The 19,359-nt window shown below is 51.1% G+C and overlaps 1 protein-coding gene across 2 annotated transcripts; it reads right to left on the reverse strand.

Annotated features, from left to right (window-relative positions):
• Positions 1–829: 829 nt before the first annotated feature.
• Positions 830–18,616, reverse strand: CEP41 (centrosomal protein 41). 2 transcript variants are annotated; one of them, XM_069864863.1, is made up of 11 exons: positions 18,542–18,616; positions 16,713–16,776; positions 15,580–15,627; positions 10,667–10,728; positions 8,865–8,934; positions 8,279–8,420; positions 6,021–6,172; positions 4,431–4,498; positions 3,540–3,654; positions 3,144–3,356; positions 830–1,504 (listed from the first exon to the last, which is right to left on the reverse strand). In XM_069864863.1, exons 1-11 carry the CDS (start codon positions 18,572–18,574, stop codon positions 1,383–1,385), a joined length of 1,089 nt encoding a protein of 362 aa, XP_069720964.1. In that variant the 5' UTR covers positions 18,575–18,616; the 3' UTR covers positions 830–1,382. The 2 variants fall into 2 exon arrangements, with proteins under 2 accessions (XP_069720964.1, XP_069721045.1); XM_069864944.1 differs by lacking the exons at positions 15,580–15,627; positions 16,713–16,776; positions 18,542–18,616 and adding an exon at positions 13,805–13,934.
• Between the last annotated feature and the right edge of the window lie 743 nt (positions 18,617–19,359).

The following is a 19,359-nucleotide window of genomic DNA, read 5'->3' on the forward strand; positions in this document are numbered from 1 at the left end:
CACAGCAAGGACCAACACACAGTTAGAAACCAAACCTTTTAGACAACGAGAGGGAAAACACAGTTATTTTCTCCTCCAGCTCACCTTTAAAAATTATAGATGCATAGAATCACTTGGTTGGAGAAGACCTTTAAGGTTATAGAGTCCAACTGTACTTGTCCACTACTAAACCAGATCTCCGAGCACCACATCGCTCCATCCTTTGAAAACCTCTATGGATGGGGACTCCATCATCTCCCTGGGCAGCCTCTGCCAGGGCCCGAGAACCCTTGCAGTGAAGAAATCTTTCTTGATGTCCAATCTAAACCTCCCCTGGTACAACCTGAGGCCATTTCATCTCGTCCTATCGCCTGACACTTGGGAGAAGAGACCAACACCCACCTTGCTACAACCTCCTTTCAGAGAGTTGTAGACAGTGATAAGGTCTCCCCTCATCCACCTCTCATAACCCTTGTTCTCCAGCTCCGTTCCCTTCTCTGGACGCACTCCAGCCTCTCAACGTCCTTCTTGGAGCAAGGGGCTCAAAACTAAACCCAGGATTTGAGGTGCGGCCTCACCAACGCCAAGTACAAAGGCACAATTTCTTCCCTGCTCCTGCCGGCCACACCGTTTCTCATCCAAGCCACGATGCTGCTGGCCTTCTTGGCCACCTGGGCCACTGCTGGCTCATATTCAGCTGTCAACCAGCACCTTCAGGTCTTTCTCCACCAGGCAGCTTTCCAGACACTCTTCCCCAAGCCTGGAGCGCTGTATGGGGCAAAATACAGAACACAAGCTGTCCGTGAGCAACCACAGCTGTCAGGTTACAGCGCCACGCTGGGTGTTATTTCCAAAAACATCTTTATTACAAACACTTCCGTTCATTAACATAATTTAAAACACCCCGCAACCTTTGGGAATCCTCTCTCCCAGCGTTTTGGCAAGTTGCTGAATGTCTGTGTGTCTGCTACACACCAAAGTCTTTGCTCGCAGACGATCTCCGGCCCGTTCCCCTCACGGGTTCGGATGTTCGCACAGTCTGGGGTTCCGGCCACAGCACAGGGAGAGTATTTATTACAGACACAAATCCACTCGTGTGAACTACAAGCTTCAACTGTTTCTACTGGTCACGGGCTTTCCTACCGGTTTCCTCCCTCCCCTATAAAATCAGCTGTATCGACTCTGTCCCGATGCTGCATCTAAAAATCAGCCTTACCAAGGCGATATCGTTCCTGCTTCTATGAAACGTCAACTGCTCCACTCCCCCGGCCTCACCCGAGCTGCTCTTTATAAACAGCCGCTGATTTTCTCTGCCGATTATCTAAAACGGCAAACGGGCTGCACTGCTCGGGGTTCCCAGGACCCGGGCGTTCATTTATTCCCTAGAAGAAGACACCGTTGACTTATTTCCATGGCCTGCTCTGGAGGCTGCTCCTGCTGAGCGAGCGGGCGGTGGGGAGGCTGGAGCTGCTCCTGATGGCTGAAACCTTGGAATCGCGGCCTGAAGAAGCGCGGCTGAAAGAACCTGAGGAAGAATCATAGAATAGTTGGGGTTGGAAGGGATCTTCAAGATCATCTAGTGGCAACAAGCCTGCCATAGGAAGGGACATCCCACTAGATCAGGCTGCCCAAGCCCCATCCAACCTGGCCTTCAACACCTCCAGGGATGGGGCAGCCACAACTTCCCTGGGAAACATGTTCCAGGGTCTCACCTCCCTCATGGTGAAGAAATTCCTCCTGATGTCTAGTCTAACTCTGCCCCTCTCCAGCTTATCCCCATTGCCCCTCGTCCTACCAACACAAGCCTTTATGAATAGTCCCTCCCCAGCTTTCCTGGAGCCCCTTCAGGTACTGGAAGGTCGCTCTAAGGTCTCCCCAGAGCTTTCTCCTCTCCAGGCTGGACAACCCCAACTTTCTCAGCCTGTCCTCATACAGGAGGTTCTCCAGCCCTCGCATCATCCTTGGAGCCTCCTCTGGCCCCGTTCCAACAGCTCCATCTCCTTCTCATGTTGAGGATTCCAGACCTGGACACAATATTCCAGGTTGGGTCTCCCAGGAGAGGAACAGAGGGGCAGAATCCCCTCCCTCACCCTGCTGGCCACGTTCTTTGGATGCAGCTCAGGACACGGTTGGCCCTCTGGGCTGTGAACGCACATTGCCAGCTCATGTCGAGCTTCTCAGAAAAAAGATCAGAAGCTGTGTGGGTGACAGAGCATGAGGATAAGCAGATGTCCTGTTGCTGCCTCTCCAGCTCTCACTGTTAGGATTCTGACCCATCAATAATTCAGCAGGGGGTTGTGTTGTGATCCAAACTGGGGCAGATTCTAGGCAGTCTCTATCTATCTGTACAAGCCCAAGACTTTGAAACTCCTCCAGGTCACCATGAAAACCTAAATATATGGGGCACAACCTCAGCAGGCCCAGGATTTTGCCACCATGTAAGATTTAAGTCCTCTGAGATCAGCATAGCACAGGTTTTGGTGGATCTTCATAGAATGGTTTGGGTTGGAAGGGACCTTCAAGCCCAGCCAGTTCCAAACACCCTCCCACAGGCAGGGACACCTTCCACTGGACCAGGTTGCTCCAAGCCCCATCCAACCTGTCCTTGAACCCCTCCAGGGATGGGGCAGCCACAACTTCTCTGGAACAACCTGGGCCAGGGCCTCCCCACCCTCACAGGAAAATATTTCTTCCTAAAATCTCATCTCAAGTTCCCCTCCTTCAGCTTAAAACCGTTCCCCCCCATCCTATCCCTGCACTCCCGATTCAAAAGTCCCTCCCCAGCTCTCCTGCTACCCCTTCCAGCACTGGAAGCTGCTTTAAGGTCTCCCTGGAGCCTTCTCTTCTCCAGGTTGAACAAACTTAATTTTCTCAGCCTGTCCTTGTATGGGAGATGAGATCATCTCCATGGCCTCCTCTGGACTCACTCCAACAGATCCGTGTCCCTCCTGTACTGGGGACTCCAGAACTAAACACAGGGCTCAAGGTGAGGTCTCAAGAACCAAGTAAAGGGCAGAATCACCCTCCCTCAACCTTCTTCTCAGATAGTTTAGAAGAAACTCTCCCAGCAATCTCATAGAGAGAAGATAGCAAAGCAGAGAAGTGTTGCAGGGCAGCCTCAAGAGCTACAGAAAGCAGCTGCAGCATTTGTCCGGGAGCCTTACTGGCAGCGTCTGAAGAAATGTTCTCTTCCAGGTAGTACTTTATCTTCTGTAAATCATCTGCAGAATATCTCCATTTATTCTCAGCACGCACGGGTGGCGCTTTGGGAGAGATCTTTCTTCGAGCAGATCCACCGGGAGCTGCCGCTTGGTAGGACGCGGGGATCGTGCCGGTGACCAGACCTTCCGGGATCTTCTGTGCAAGGACCTTCAGGCCTATGGACACAGAGATCACGCGTTACCAGTGACCACAAGCTAAGATGGGACCAGTGATTTAAATAAAACACTCAGCAGAGCTGATCATCCAGCTCTTTCCGATCTCCAGCTCATCCAATCCTTGCTCGCTGCTCTCAATCTGCCTTCCTGAGATCTCAGGAAGTCCTGCCCATCCCTACTTACCTCCAGATAACATGAACAAGTTCTCAAAGCCCCTCTCGCACATGGTGGTCGCGGCCTGGCTGGCTAACCTCTCATCGTTGTCATACACAATGATAATTTTCCCGTGGGCGTTTTTCTGATAGGATGAGTTAAGGACTCATTTGTAAACTTCAAGGGGACCGTTAATACCTTTTAGAAGAAAAAAAAAGAGACACAAACCAATGGGACTGGAGACTGAGAGGCTCCCTACTTGATTTGTGAGTACCAGGCAGAACGCTTTCCCGTCGCTCGTGCTCTAAAATGGATTTTGCAGTAGCTGGGGGTTGCCAGCTGGGAAGGACACAGCCTCATCTCATCCTGCAAGAAGCATCCACCACCGTTTTGAAGGTTAGAAACAGTCAATAGAAGCATTTTCATTTACGAAATTCCCTCTCCCCTGCAGCCCAGGAAACGATCAGCCTAATCCTACCTCATAATCCTTTCTCTTTCCTTCAGAGAAAAGCCAATCCCCAGCAAGGTGCCAAGGGGAATCCAAAGATCTGATCGCACAGCCTTCAAGAAGCCCAGCGCTCAAGCAATAACGAGCGACGTGTGCCTAACGAGCTCAGCTTTGCCTTCCAGCAGCCAAAATTCCAAGGGAAGCCAAATTCAGGCAGCTCCCACCACAATCGAAAGGCATCACAGCCTTGAGGAACAAGAACCCAGCATCCAATAGTGTCAGCAGAGCCCCACCAGGTCACCACGACCAGGTTAAAAGACCTTCCCCTCCTTGAAATAATCAGATTTTGTTGGTTAAACATCGTCCTGGTCACAGTGGCTGCTTGAGCCCCAGTTGTTTTGGGAAGCTCCCATCATCATTCCCCCATTTAGCTATTTTTTTTCTTATTCCACCACTTTATACGTAAAGGATACGTATTCCAGAATATTATTGGTGTAGGGGTTCATGGTCCTAGACAGCGTTGCGATAGGGTAGGAATAAGCTGCAGAGGAGGGGGGAAAAAAGAGAGAAAAATCATACAGCAGTTGAAAAGCAACCATCACCCAGCCTGGAATCCAACCAACCCAGACTTGTTGGAATTCAACAGACCTGAAAACCCACAGAATGAGAGATTAACATGAGCTCAATCCTCTCATCCTTTTTCCAGGACAGAAAGCCGAGGTGGCCAGCAGCGTCCTGGTTTGGATCAGCTAGAGTGTGGCCAGCAGTAGAGAAGTGATTGTGCACCTGGATTTAGCGCTGGGGAGGCCACAACTTAAATCTGGTTTTAGTTTTGGGGCCACTCACAAGAAGAAAGATATTGAAGGGCTGGAGTAAATCCAGAGGAGGGCAACAAAGCTGGAGAAGGGTTTGGAGAGGACCAGCTGAGGGACCTGGGATTGTTCAGTCTGGAGAACAAGAGGCTGAGGGGAGACCTTATCAACCTCTACAACTGCCTCAAAGGAGGGTGTTGGTATCTTCTCCCAAGCAATAGGATGAGAAGAATCAGCTTTAAGTCAAGCCAAAGGAGGTGTAGATTTGGCATCAGGAAAAATTTCTTTACTCAGAGTGGTGAAGCATTGGGAGAAGGTGCCCAGGAAGCAGTGGAGTGTCCATCACTGGAAAGTCTCAAAAAACAAGTGGACATGGCACTTTGGGACACGATTTGGTAGGCATGGTGGTGCTGGGCTGGCAGTTGGACCGGATGAACTTGGACGTCTTTTCCAACCTCAATGATACTATGGGCGTACTGCATGAGTGCCAAGAGCATTCCACACCCAAGTGATCATAGAATCATAGAATCACCAGGCTGGAAAAGACCCACGGGATCATCGAGTCCAACCATTCCTATCAAACACCAACCCATGTCCCTCAGCGCCTCGTCCACCCGGCGCTTAAACCCCTCCAGGGAAGGGGACTCCACCACCTCCCTGGGCAGCCTCGGACAGGGACCAATCACCCTTTCAGTGAAATATTTCATCCTGATGTCCAGCCTGAACCTCCCCCGGTGGAGCTTGAGGCCATTCCCTCTCGTCCTGTCCCCTGTCACTTGGGAGAAGAGCCCAGCTCCCTCCTCTCCACAACCTCCTCTCAGGGACTTGGAGAGAGCAATGAGGTCTCCCCTCAGCCTCCTCTTCTCCAGCCTAAACACCCCCAGAGCCGTCAGGCTTGTTCTCCAGCCCCTTCCCCATCTTTGTTGCTCTTCTCTGCACTCGCTCCAGAGCCTCAACATCCTTCTTGTGGGGAGGGGCCCAGAACTGAACACAGTTTTCAAGGAGTGGTCTCACCAGGGCTGAGTCCAGAGGGAGAAGAACCTCCCTGGACCTGCTGGCCACACCGTTTCTGATCAAAGCCAAGATGCCATTGGCCTTCTTGGCCACCTAGGCCACTGCTGGCTCATGTTCAGTCGCTGTCAATCAACACCTTGGGGGGAAAAAAAATGAAGCCAGCCAGATTACGACACATGGAGCTAAATTTATGACCCCAGTGGACACTGGGTTGCTGTGGGATTCCGGCCTCCTTACCTCCAACAATGTGACATTGGTCGTACGCATCTCGGTCTCGCACGTCCAACAGCAGGAAGGGGCAGTCGGGATAAGGCATTTCTTTAGTCGGAGCATCCACTTTCTTTCGAGTGTCCTTTTCTACATCCATTTCACCAACACCACTTATCACACTAGAAGAGGAAAGAGGAGGTTATGGTGCCAGCTCTCACCCCGAACATTCTGTACCTCTTCTCCAGGTCAGTGCTTCTCCACCAGCTGCTCCAATACCCATTTATGCTCCAGACACCACAGAAAAACAGAGAGAGTCTCTTTCAGGCTTTCCAGTACATCGTAAGAGATTGTTTACTTAATTATATTGATAAAAATTAAATAAGAGTACAGCTCTGCTATGCGAAAACTCTACACTCTCCTGGATCGGTCAGGTCCATGAGTTTTATTCAATGTCCTAAGTGAGACAAGGGAGAATAATTCTAAGAAGCTGCCAAGGTTGAGATCTCAGCATGTCAGAGAGTAAATAACTGTCAGGGGGGCTACAAGGAAGCAGGAGAGGGACTTTTAAAAAAGTCCTGTAGTGATAGGACGAGGGGGAATGGCTGTAAACTGAAATAGGGAAAGTTTAGATAAGATATATGGGAAGAATCGTTCCCTGTGAGGGTGGGGAGGCCCTGGCCCAGGTTGTCCAGAAAAGTGGTGGCTGCCCCACCCCTGGAGGGGTTCAAGGCCAGGTTGGATGGGGCTTGGAGCAACCTGAGCCACTAGAAGGTGACCCTGCCCACATCAGGGGGTTGGAACTGGATGAGCTTTGAGATCCCTTCCAACCCAAGCCACTCTACTATTCTATGATCTACAAGCAGTGCTATGCAGAGGACTCACATTTCACACCTAGACTGGGTACAGGACAGGAGAAGAACTTCCAAATACTCTTAGTGGTCACAGAATTTGACCAACTCCTCCAGGGACGGGGCAGCCACAGCTTCCCTGGGCAACCTATTCCAGGGTCTCATCACTTTCATGGTGAAGAAATTCTTCAAATTGAGACAAAGCTTCCTCTTACAGCATCTTCCTGATATCTCTGACCTTGGCTAGTGATGCGCTGGGTCTGGAAATTCGACTCTAACTCTCAGGACAACCCGTTAAGATCATCAGGAAAGCACATTAATGAGTTCATAACAGAGCAGTTTATAACAGATTCTTGAACCTACGGATGTGGATCGGCTCCCACTAACGTATTTCCTTGCCAGCCATTCAGACAATCATCAGGTGGCCAGAGTGTTGGGTTACAGCCTCAAACCAAACCCATTCAGGCAGGAAAATCTGCCAACGCTCCCTCTCCTCACATCCCCAGACCTGCAAGGTCAGGCTTTAATGAGAAATATAAAGCCACTCGGTAGCAATTTAAAATAACTAGCTGGATAAAAATAATTATCATAGAATACTTCGGGTTGGCAGGGACCTTGAAGATCATCTAGTTCCAACCTCCCTGCCATGGGCAGGGACACCTCCCACGGGATCAGACTGCCCAAGGCCCCATCCAACGTGGCCTTCAAAACCTCCAGGGATGGGGCAGCCACAACTTTCCTGGGAAACCTGTTCCAGGGCCTCATCGCTCTCATGGTGAAGAAATTCCTCATTATGTCTAGCCTAAATCTGCCCCTCTCCAGTTTATCCCCATTGCCCCTTGTCCTGTCACCACAAGCCTTTATGAATAGTCCCTCCTCAGCTTCCCTGTAGCCCCTTCAGGTTCTGGAAGCTGCTCTAAGGTCTCCTTGGAGCCTTCTCTTCTCCAGGCTGAACAAGCCCAACTCTCTCAGCCTGTTCTCGTACGGGAGGTGCTCCACCCTTCACATCATCTTTGTAGCCTCCTCTGGACCCATTCCAACAGCTCCAACTCCTTCTCATGTTGAGGATCGCAGACCTGGACACAACCCTCCAGCTGAGGTCTCCCAAGAGAGGAATAGAGGGGCAGAATCACTTCCCTCGCCCTGCTGGCCACGTTCTCTGGATGCAGCCCAGGACACAGGTGGCCTTCTGGGCTGCAAGCACACGTTGCCGGCTCATGTCGAGCTTCTCATCAACCAGCACCCCAAGTCCTTCTCTGCAGGGCAGCTCTCAATCACATCATCCCCCATCGTGTACTGAAATTGGGGACTGTCCCGACCCAGGTGTAGGACCTTGCACTTGGCCTTGTTGAACCTCCTGAGGTTCTCACAGCCCCACTTCTCCAGCCTGGAGAATTATCTGCTAAGAGAGGAAGAAAATTGTGTATTTTCAGGCACCTCTGCAGCGTGGACCGATAGGATTCCCCTGCTCCCGCGTCGTTTATGACCAGGACTGGACTTGGTGTCCCATCGGGGCTCCCTTTCCCATTTGTCCCTGCCAGGAGTTCAGCGTCAGCATCTGGAGCAGCAGATTCACCATCTGGGAGAGAACAGACTAGAAAGAGTTAAAATCCTGCAGGAAATGAAGAAACAGGTTTTAAGCCCAGCTTCTATTCTTAGTAGACGGCCTCGTCTTCATCCTCTTACAGGAATGACTTACTGAGGACCTTGTATTTAAAATAATAGAGAGCCATACGATTAAGAGCTCAAGATCTCATTTTAAGATTAGAAATGTAATTTTTGATGCCTCGTATTTACTAAATTACATGAAACTTGCCAGCACGAGGCCTTTTGCATGTGCACACCACTCTGTTTTAGCAGAGTCCTTCTCCTCAAAGCAGAATGGCTGCAGGCCATGGGTTATTTTTTTTTCCTCCTGATGAAAAGTTTTGCTGAACAGTCAGCTCTGTCTGTCAGGACACAGTTCACCACGCGACAGGGATCTACAGCTCTTTCTCTTCGTGCTTACGCCAAATATCGTTACCTTCCAGCTTGTGAATCTCCTCATTTGTCACTTCTAGGGTTTCATCAGCTAGAGAGGCAACCTGGATGACCTACAAGAAACAAAAGCAAGCAGATAACTCGATAAGCACAGCCCGGTGTCAGCGGAAAACATCCAATACCTAAACGTTTTCTGGTATTTATGAGGCTCAGTCACCGGCTACAGCTGAAACATTTCAGAGCATACACTACGCTGGCTAAAATCACAAACGGTTAATTCATGTGAGGGAGCAGACCAGAGAGATTCACGCACTAAATGAGCTCATCACACCAGTAAACGTCATGGGATGGGTCTTAATCCAGGGGAACTAACCGTATGATTCTGCAGAAATCCACTCCAATAGCTGCAAATTTAAGCTTCCCTCTCCTTCTCTAATCACTCAATGGCTTGGGTTGGAAGAGACCTTAAAGATCATCCAGTTCCAACCACCCGGCCACCTCCTACTGGATGCGGTTGCTCCAAGCCCCATCCAACCTGGCCTTCAACACCTCCAGGGATGGAGCAGGCACTTCTCTGAGCAACCTGTGCCAGGGCCTCCCCACCCTCACAGGAAAATATTTCTTCCTAAAATCTCATCACGATTTCCCCGCCTTCAGCTTAAAACCATTCCCCCTCACCCTCCCAGATAAAGAGCCCCTCCTGGCTTTCCTCAAGCACATTTAGGTCTGCTCTAAGGTCTCCTCGGAGCCTTCTCTTCTCCAAGCTGAACAACCCTAACTGTCTCAGCCTGTCCTCATAGCAGAGGTGCTCCAGCCCTCAGAACATCTTTGTGGCCCCCCACTTAGAATCACAGAATCACCAGGTTGGAATAGACCCACAGGATCATCGAGTCCAACCATCCCCATCAATCACTAACCCATGTCCCTCAGCACCTCGTCCACCCAGCCCTTAAACCCCTCCAGGGAAGGGGACTCAACCCCCTCCCTGGGCAGCCTCGGACAGGGACCAATGACCCTTTCCACGAAATATTTTTTCCTAATGTTCAGCCTAAACCTCCCCTGGTGGAGCTTGAGGCCATTCCCTCTCGTCCTGTCCCCTGTCCCTTGGGAGAAGAGCCCAGCTCCCTCCTCTCCACAACCTCCTCTCAGGGAGTTGGAGAGAGCAATGAGGTCTCCCCTCAGCCTCCTCTTCTCCAGCCTAAACACCCCCAGGGCCCTCAGGCTTCTTCTCCAGCCCCTTCCCCAGCTTCGTTGCTCTTCTCTGCACTCGCTCCAGAGCCTCAACATCCTTCTGGTGGGGAGGGGCCCAGAACTGACCCCAGGATTCGAGGAGCGGTCTCACCAGGAGAAAGTTTGTCTTCCTCTAGTTCTTACCGACTTTTTTGAACCAACATATAAGCAACCCAGCTCTTTATTTACTGATCAGATTTTCAAGGCAGAAAGCCTTGAAGTCACATCTTCTGTTAAAACCACTATTAGGGAGGGGCTTGGGCTACTTGACACAAAGCTCGGTGAGCTAGGATTTCAATTCAAAAGAAAAGGCTACATGAAGAAGTAAGAGGCTTGAAGATCCTCTTAAGTTAAAGGAAATTAAAACCAGGGAACAAATTTCAAAGGCGGAGTCACTAGAAACTTCATTTTTTACAATCAAAAACATGACTGCTTCAAAAAGATTGGCCTGGATGAGTTGCTTTTGGTACGGGAAATCGATGAGGACAGGAAGAAGGCAATGGAAATTAATTAAACACTAAGGCTACATGACTGCATAGACACCTTTAGAGAGAGGAAAACCACTGTTCGTTAAGGATAACGAGTTACAGAGGCCAGAGAGAGAATTATACATACCAATTGGGCCAAAGTAGTCACTTTCAGTCTTTTAAACAGCTCATCCTTTTTGTATCTGTAATCTTCAAAAACAAAAGAGGACAACGTGAATTTGGAGCTATTGCCCACCTTTCAAAAATACCAGGCAACGGGCTTAGTCGCAGCTATTCTTGTAGATTCCCATCTCCAAGGTTGTTCTGGATTTCTGGGCACTAAGCTCACGCCGAGGGATTGGAGCAGCAAACCTGAAGGCTTTGTGAAAAGTAAAACTGGTTAGAATGAGAGATCTTGTCCAGATACGAATCAAGCAAAGAGATTTAGTCACTTTAGACTCAAATCTGTATCGTTTTGCGATTTGGGTGCTCACTGGAGGAAGGAAACAGCTTCATGAATTTCTCACCCTGCCTGCTGTTCTCTGAAGCCTTTCATGGTCACAGCCTCGTAAAACAAAAGATTTAATTGACCTGATCTAATTTGTGCAAGTTATAGTAGACTGGGAGCACAGGGGCACTGTGTCTCAGATGGTCTTTGCAAATACTAAGCTAAATGTGTACATTTATTTTGATGGATAAAGAAGCTCAACACGATCCAGCAATAAATGCTCGCAGCCTAGAAGGCCAAACGTATCCTCAGCCGCATCAAAAGAAGCGAAGTCAGCAGGGCGAGGGAGGAGATTCTGCCCCTCCGCTCTGCTCTGGTGAGACTCCACCTGCAGTTGTGTGTCCAGTTCTGGAATCCCCAACAGGAGAAAGAGATGGAACTGTTGGAAAAGGTCTAGAGAGGCGACAAAGATGATGCGAGATGTGGAGCACCTCTGCTAGGAGGACAGGCTGAGAGAGTTGGGCTTGTTCAGCCTGGAGAAGGCTCCAAGAAAACCTTAGAGCAGCCTTCCAGGACATAAAGGGAATACAAGAAAGCTGGAGAGGGACTTTCTACAAGGGCCTGGAGTGATAGGATGAGGGGGAATGGCTTTAAATTGGAAGGGAAAGATTTAGATTAGACATTAGGAAGAGGTTGCCCAAGGAAGCTGTGGCTGCCCCATCCCTGGAGGTGTTCAAGGTCAGGTTGGATGGGGCCTTGAGCAGCTTGATGCAATGGGAGGTGTCCCTCCCCATAGCAGGAGGTTGGAACTGGATGGGCTTTAAGGTCCCTTCCAACCCAAACCATTCTGTGCTTCTATGATCCTATGGTTTAATTTCACCGATTGAAACGCTGCGGGTTTTCTTACCTTACCCAACAATAACATTCCAATTCCTATAATCTGCCAATACCTGAAGGAATGGAGAAGCGACAGAAGGTGCTTAATGAAAAATCAAGCCGGCATCCATCTCGATCTGCTGCTCAAAACACACGTAATCGCTGTGGAGAGACTCCACTAATTGAGCTTTAAGCCTGAAGACGAAGCTTAGGCAGCAAGAAAACTGCGTTGGGAACGACTACGACCAACCGGAGCAGGGATTAACAGTGCTAAGTAACGACAAGGATTGAAGTCTGATTGCACACAGATACTAGAGATTCGTAAACACCAGGAAGAGAGAAGCTTTCTTGTGCGAAACAAAAGGCGAATGTAGTAGGAGAGAGAAGCTAAGACGAGTATCGGTAGGAACATCTTGATATCAAAGAGTTTCCAACGGGAGGTAACGGAAGCCTTGTCCTTTGGGAAATTTACAGCTAGAAAGAAAACTGCAGAGTTGGGGGGGAAAAAAAGATCAATCCTACACAGGGAAAGGCAAAAATGAATAAAATTCCTGACGTGTGGGCATTGCTGCTGTAAGCGTGCTGTGCACGCAGCTCTTGAAGCCACGTTAAACCTCAGCTCCCTAAAACATAAAATTGCTCCTTCTTTCTTTTCCTTCTTCTTCTCCTTCTCCTCATTTACCAGGCTCCACCTCTGAAGTCACCAATTTCTATAAGACGACGATTCCTTTGCATTTTTCTAATTGTTTTAGTGGTTGTTTCAGGATATTCCAGACCGGTCCCTCTCCAGCTGCTCAGCTAAGAGGGCTAATAACAGAGAACCTTTATCAAATCCAGCCAGTTAAGCAATCCTAAATCCTCTAAAACCATCTGCTCCATGCTCCATAGCTTAAGCAAGGAAAGAGGAGGGGGAAGGGCTCCAATCCACATTCCTGTAACGGCCGCACGGAAAATAACCACAAAATTAGCTCATGGAAACTCTCAAGCTGACGTTTAGAGAAGGAGCCACACGAACGCTGGAAGCTGAGATCTCATGCGCTTCCTGACAGACGTTCTGCTCAGACAAGGTTCTCCCTGTATACATTATGGTAGTGGGACAGAAAAAAAAAAAGGAATTATGAATTTTCACCTCTGCAGGTTTTTATTTCTATCCCTTCCTTCTTAAATCCGCTTTGTGCGGAGGGAAGACAATTAATTTTCAGCATTCAGAGCAAGCAGAGTTCCCAAATTCAACATCCTGCCCTATATAATGTATATTAAGCTGCAAAGCAAGCACCTATTTGCTACTCAACAACTTCCCTTAGAGAAAAGGGGCTCACCCATAACACCCCAGAGCACTGCAGCTTCCAAATGGCAGGTATGAAGCATAAACTGGATTTCAGGACGTCAATTCATAGGAAATCACCCTCCAAGTTCTCACAAAACGACCTGGTTTCAAGCCTTGAGCTCAGGTCGCTAAAGTTGTCCTTTATAACTCATCAATAACAGCAATAATCACCTTTTATACAGCCCCCTTGATCTATCTAACACAAAATTCACACGTAGACTGCCTCCAAATGACTAAAGTTCCACAGTGGGGACAAAAAGAGCCCTTCAGTTGTGTGAAGGATGAGAAATAAACCTAATTTAGAAGGACAAACGAAAGCAGCAAAGCTCACAAAGTGCTGGATGCACAACTAAACCCTGACAAAGCAGAACTACTGACAAAGTGCTCCTACAAAAAGGCTGCTGGATGTTTCCACTCGCATCAAACAAGGATTGTTTATCCCAGAACAAGCCTTTATGACCTAGATCTTGCCTTTACCAGCCCAAATTATTACTCTTGACAAGAAAAAACAAGACAAACCCAACATTATTGCAGAAGTCGAGCCGGAGCAGAGCAACCTGAAGGCTTGAAGGAGCCTCCCAGCAGTTTCAGAGTTCAGAAGTGCTGCTTTCGATTACAGAAGCAACACGACGTACCTGGTTCCGTCCTGGAAGGTCCGTTCAGATTTTCAGACATTTTTCACTTCAGCGAACCGGTATAAAGCTGCAGTTATTGGATACTCAAGGACAGGCTCCTCAGGGCTTCGGAAATGAGTGAAGCGACACCAGAGAGCTGGTGCCTTTCTTCAAGTCAATCCTGCACAGAACAAATCATTCTGGTTCCAGCCCTCTTATCATTTTCGATTCCACCGCGGGCTCGCGATGTTAAGTTTCGCTCTCTCACGTTACACAAGAGACAGAGAGTTGACTGTCCCGGGTTTGTAAGGTCGTGTCCAAACGGTGTCATCTATCCATGAGAAATCAAGGGGGAGAAGCTTCCAAGCTGCCTGGGAACACAAGGTGCCTATTCAGCCTAAATATAATGAGAACGTTTCGATTGGACTCCAGAACCACGATGAAACAAAAGGCCCAATGGGAAACGGAGCCAGATTCAGAGCAGAGACTGAAAACCAAGCAGACCCATACGACAAGATTTTCAACGGGGATAAAAAGCGATGGCAATTCAACATTGAGGGCTGAAATCTTAGTCACGGGGGTTTGGAAAGCGAGGTCACGTCTCTCTCTAGTTTCCAAAGACCTACAGTGTTTAAAAAACCCCAACAAACAATCCAGCAACAAAGGATGATTTTGCACAAAGCCCAGCGCAAATATCTTTATGGGACAGATTAGTGACCTCCCTTATAATCAGAACATCACCATCTCAAACCTCTTCACTGCGTTCATCTAAGAATTAAAACCAAACATTCAAAATCCTTATTAATCCTCATTAACGGGGATCTCTCATGTTGATAAATGCAACTCTTGGGTTAAATAGCTTTCCTGGCTCCCTTCTGTGAAAATAATCCTGGCAGTAGCTGGAAACAAAGTAGTAAAACATTAGTTTTATTGGTAAGACTTTAAAAAAAAAAAAAAAGCCTATTTTCAGTGGGAAAACAGGCTGAAATAAAAATCACTTTGATTTTCACTGGTCTGAATGACCCAAAGCCTTCAAAACATTTGTGTTTTTACAAGAAGAACTTTGTTTACCTGAAAATCGATGAGTTACCCAGGAGTGAGCTGATCTCTTTCTATCAAAGTTTTCTGATAGAAACCTAAGTACCTAAAGTCATAAACAGGTACAAGATCTCAAGTTCAATCATTTTTGTTATCTAAAACCAAACTAAAGGCTCAGAAGAAACGTTTTCCTGAGAGGGTGAGGAGGCCTTGGCCCAGGTTGCCCAGAGAAGCTGTGGCTGCCCCATTCCTGGAGATGTTCAAGGCCAGGTTGGATGGAGCTTGGAGCAACCTGGTCCCGTGGGAGGTGTTGGAACCGGATGGGCTTCAAGGTCCCTTCCAACCCAAACCGTTCCATGACTCTAAGAGCACTCCGAGTCTTCCCAGATGAATCTGGTCTTATTTCCTTAGTCCAGGAAATTCTTGTCTAGTTTCCATTGAATAAGAAAACATCCACAAGGAAGGATCTGGAAAGACTCCTAGACCTGCCCACCTGCTTTCTTAAGGTCAATTCGTAAAAGCGCTGCAAGAGATAGAGATAAAAGGCACAGAAGAGAGCAGAAGGTGCCCAGCAGAGAATCAAGGTGTCCTACCACTGCGTGTTTCTACAGTTAATTCTTGTAAACGGCTGTGGGAATCACCAGAGTGGAGATTTCCAGGCAAAGGGAGGGGCTGGGATTCAACCCTGCTCCTCCGTGCTCTTCCAGTTTTGAACTAACCCACTGCAAGTCATGTTCTGCTCCTCTCCGGATACTCACTTCTTTTGATCTCTTCCAGCTTTTCCATGTATTTTGACAAACTGTTTCCTATAACAGAAAAAGAAAAGCCATAAATCAAAAAATATCACGGTTTTCCCTCACAAGGAAGGCCAAAAGATAAAGAGCAAAATCAGTCAAGGACTTCTCGAACCCAAGCTGCCTCCAGGAATGGGCAGCGCTCTGTAGCTTAAAGCCTCTGTCCTGCAGAGAAGTCACCATCGACGTTGATAACCAGGAGCTCAGATGGTTTGCAAACGCCCACAGCGCTGTTTCAGTTCCACTACAGAGCGTATCTGGACTTTATTTTACAGGCTATTCGGTAACGGACATGAAAATATCCACAGCCTGATGGTCAGAATGGTGAAATTCCCCAAATCAAGTCTCAACAGCACCGTTCCCATTTACAGGTTTCCTCTCTATTCAAAAGTAGAAGCTGTTTTGATAATGCTTTGGAGAACAAAGTCATCACCTTCAGAACGTTGCTACATTACGGCATCTGTATATTTATGCTCAACCCCCTAACGAAGCTGCAATCATAGAATCATAAAGGTTGGAAAAGACCTATACGACCACCCAGTCCAACCATCAGCCCAAGCCCACCGTGCCGACTAAATCATGTCCCAAAACGCCATGGTTACGTGTTTTTTGAACACCTCCAGAGATGGAGACTCCACCACTGCCCCGAGCAAACTTCTCCAGTGCTTCAACACTCTTTCAGTAAAGATATTTTTCCTAATATCCCAACTAAACCTCCCCTGGTGCAACTTGAGGCCATTTCCTCTCATCCTCTCAATTGTTCCTTGGGAGCTGAGGCCACCTCCCACCTGGCTCCAGCCTCTCAGGCAGTTGTAGAGAGCGATGAGGTCTCCCCTCAGCCTCCTTTTCTCCAGGCTGAAGAGCCCCAGGCCCCTCAGCCGCTCCCAGAACCCCTGGGCTCCAGCCCCTTCCCCAGCTCCGTTCCCTTCTCTGGACGCGCTCCAGCCCCTCAAGGTCTTTCTTGGAGTGAGGGGCCCAAAACTGAACCCAAGATTTGAGGAGCAGCCTAACTAGCATCAAATTTAAGACATTCAATACATTTTTTTGTACTCTCACACCCCCGTTTGGTGTTTTTACCCTACGACAATTACACTTACCGGTATCGAGGCGGGTTTTGATATGTTGGTATCTGGGATTCTGAGGGATGCGCCTGGTTAAGTACTTTTTAAAGAGAAAAGATAAGGGGAACTCAATATACAGCTATTTATTTGCTTTGCAAGCAAAAGCCCATTGACAAGAGGCAATCGAAGTGCATTAAGAGACAGCAAAAAGAGGAATGAGACCGCAGGCACCACTTAAAACGCCTCCTCTCTCAGGCTCAGAGAAAGACCTCTGAATCTCCAGCTCTATATTAAACCCCACCGAACCGCTACTTTGAAGCCTCAGAAGGAGTTTCTCTCCCAAGCCACAGCTCGCCTGACTCCAGGAACGCTCCTCAGCCTCCAATTAACTGATCCCCACACCCCGAAGCACCCAGGAACACCCCTACTGCTGGGGACCCTGCACCCCATGGCCCACCCAGGACTGTCCCTGCTTCTCAGCCTGGGTTCCCGACTCCCTCCGGCTCCCCAGACCCCTAAGAACCCCCCGCTTCCCAGTCTGGATCCTCAATTTCTCACTGCTCCCCTGCTCGGCTCCCTGAGTCCTTCCCCTCCCACTCCATGGCTCTGGATCCTGAATCCCACCTCCGCACCTCGGCCCAGGTCCCCAGTTCCCCACTGCTCCCCTGCTTCGCTCCCTGAGCCCCCCGATTCCCCCAAATCTTGAGATGCCTTCCTCGACCTGGCTGCCAGAGCCCCCTCCCTCTGCTCCCCAGCCCGGTTCCCGAGCCCAACTGCTCCCCGAGCTCCCACCCTGCTCCACATCCAGGTTCTCTGAGCACCCCCCTTCCCCTCACTCCCCATCCTGGGGTCCTGAACCCCCTTTCTCACCTCCCCAGCCCGGTTCCCCTTGCTCCCCCCATTCCCCAAGCTCCCTCCCTGCTCCCCATCCTGGTTCTCTGAGCCCCTCATTCCCCAAGCTCCACATTCCAGGTTCCTGAGCCAACCCCCCCCCACCCCCGCGGCTCCCCAGACTGCTTCTCCAAGCCCCCCACTCCCCAGCCTGGTTCTCTGAGTCCCCCTGTTCCCCAAGCTCCCTCCCTGCTCCCCAGCCCGGTTCCCTGAGCCCCCCCCATTCCCTGAGCTCTCCCTCTGCCCCTCATCCCAGTTCTCTGAGCCCCCCCCATTCCCTGAGCTCCCCCTCTGCCCCTCATCCCAGTTCTCTGAGCACCCCCCCATCCCCCAAGCTCCCCATCTCAGGGTCCCAAGCTCCCCCATCACTCCTCATCCCGGTTCCACGAGCCCCCCCTCACTCCCCAAGCTCCCCCCTTGCTCCCCACCCCGGTTCCCCTCGCTCCCCTCATTCCCTGAGCTCCCCCTCTGCTCCCCAACCCAGTTCTCTGAGCGCCCCCCCATTCCCCAAGCTCCTTATCCCGGTTCCCTGAGCCCCCTTTCCCGTTCCCCAAGCACCCCCCCCCCCCACTGGTTCCCCTCGCTCCTCCCCAGCTCTCTCCCTCTCCCTCCACCTCCTCCCTCCCGGTTCCCTTCTCTCCCCCTCTCCCGTTTCCCTCTCCCCTCACACCCCGCTCCCGGTCTCCCTCTCCCCCCCCCCGGTTTCCCGAGCTCCCTCTCTGCTCCCCCTCCCGGTTTCCCTCTCCCCCCACCTCCCCCCTCCCGGTTTCCTTCTCCCCCCTCCGGTTTTCCTCTCCCCTCACACCCCCACCCCGGTTTCCCCCTCCCCCCCACACCCCCTCAGCCCGGTTTCCCCGGCCGCCCCGCCTCCCCTCGCCCCCCTCCCCGTTTCCCCGGGCCCTCCCCGCTCCCCGAGCTCGCCCCCTTCTCCCCGCGGCCCTCTGGCAGCGCTGGAAAGGGGCCCCTCACGCCACCTCCGGATCCCCGAGCGGCCTCCTGCTCGACATCTTCTTCCCGCCGCTCTTCGCTCCCCGCGCCCCGAGCGCTTCCGGTTCCCCCTCCCCCACCAACCCCGCGCGCCGCAGCAACCGCCGCTCCCATTGGCCGGAAGTCGCGGTCCCGACCAATCAGAGCGCTCCGCGCGTTGCCTGGCAACGCGGAGGGGACGCCGCGGCTGCGCGTCCGCACGGCGCATGCGCGGCGCTGGCCCCGCCCCCATCAGCCGCCTATCCAATCACACTGCGCATGCGCGACGGGGTGGGGGGCGGGGAAGAGGCGATGCCGCGCTCCCATTGGCCGCTCCGTGACGGCCTCGTCCAATCGGAGCGCTCCGGCCGTCGCCGGGCAACACGAGGGGGTGGGGGGGGGGGGGGCGGACACCGCCCGGAGGGGCGGGGCCGGAGAGTCGCGGGGGCTGCGCATGCGCGGGGGGGGGCGGCGGGAGCCCCTGAGGCAGGTAGGGGAGGCGCGCGCGCGCGCGGGCCCCGGCCGAGGCGCGAGGTGGGGGGCGTGGCCTCTCCCGAGGGGGAGGGGCGGGGCGTGGGGGCTGGGACGGGGCTGTGATTGGCTGGGGGTGAGAGGGGGGCGGGGCTTGGGAAGGGCGGGAAGGGGGAGGGGCGTGGCTTTTTGAAGGGGGCGTGGCTTAATGTGGGCGGGAAATGAGGGGGCGTGGCCTTAGAAGGGCGGGAAGGGAAGGGGCGGGGCTAATGGAGGGCCCCTGCCCCCCCCCCCCCTTCCCTTTGACCCCAGTCCCCAGTGGGGTCCATTGCCCCCGCCCCAGACCCCTCATGGG

This window comes from Phaenicophaeus curvirostris, chromosome 1 (genome assembly GCF_032191515.1).
Source record: "Phaenicophaeus curvirostris isolate KB17595 chromosome 1, BPBGC_Pcur_1.0, whole genome shotgun sequence".
Lineage (NCBI taxonomy): Eukaryota > Metazoa > Chordata > Aves > Cuculiformes > Cuculidae > Phaenicophaeus > Phaenicophaeus curvirostris.

What these genes read in the sequence shown, in the direction of transcription:
- CEP41 (XM_069864863.1), bottom strand. Translation starts at nt 18,574, where the DNA reads ATGTCGAGCAGGAGGCCGCTCGGGGATCCGGAG. An exon ending in CCAATAATATTCTGGAATAC is followed by an intron (nt 3,655 to 4,430) that starts GTATCCTTTACG and finishes TCATCCTATCAG; the next exon opens with AAAAACGCCCACGGGAAAAT. An exon ending in CATTTCTTCAGACGCTGCCA is followed by an intron (nt 1,505 to 3,143) that starts GTAAGGCTCCCG and finishes ATTCTTCCTCAG; the next exon opens with GTTCTTTCAGCCGCGCTTCT.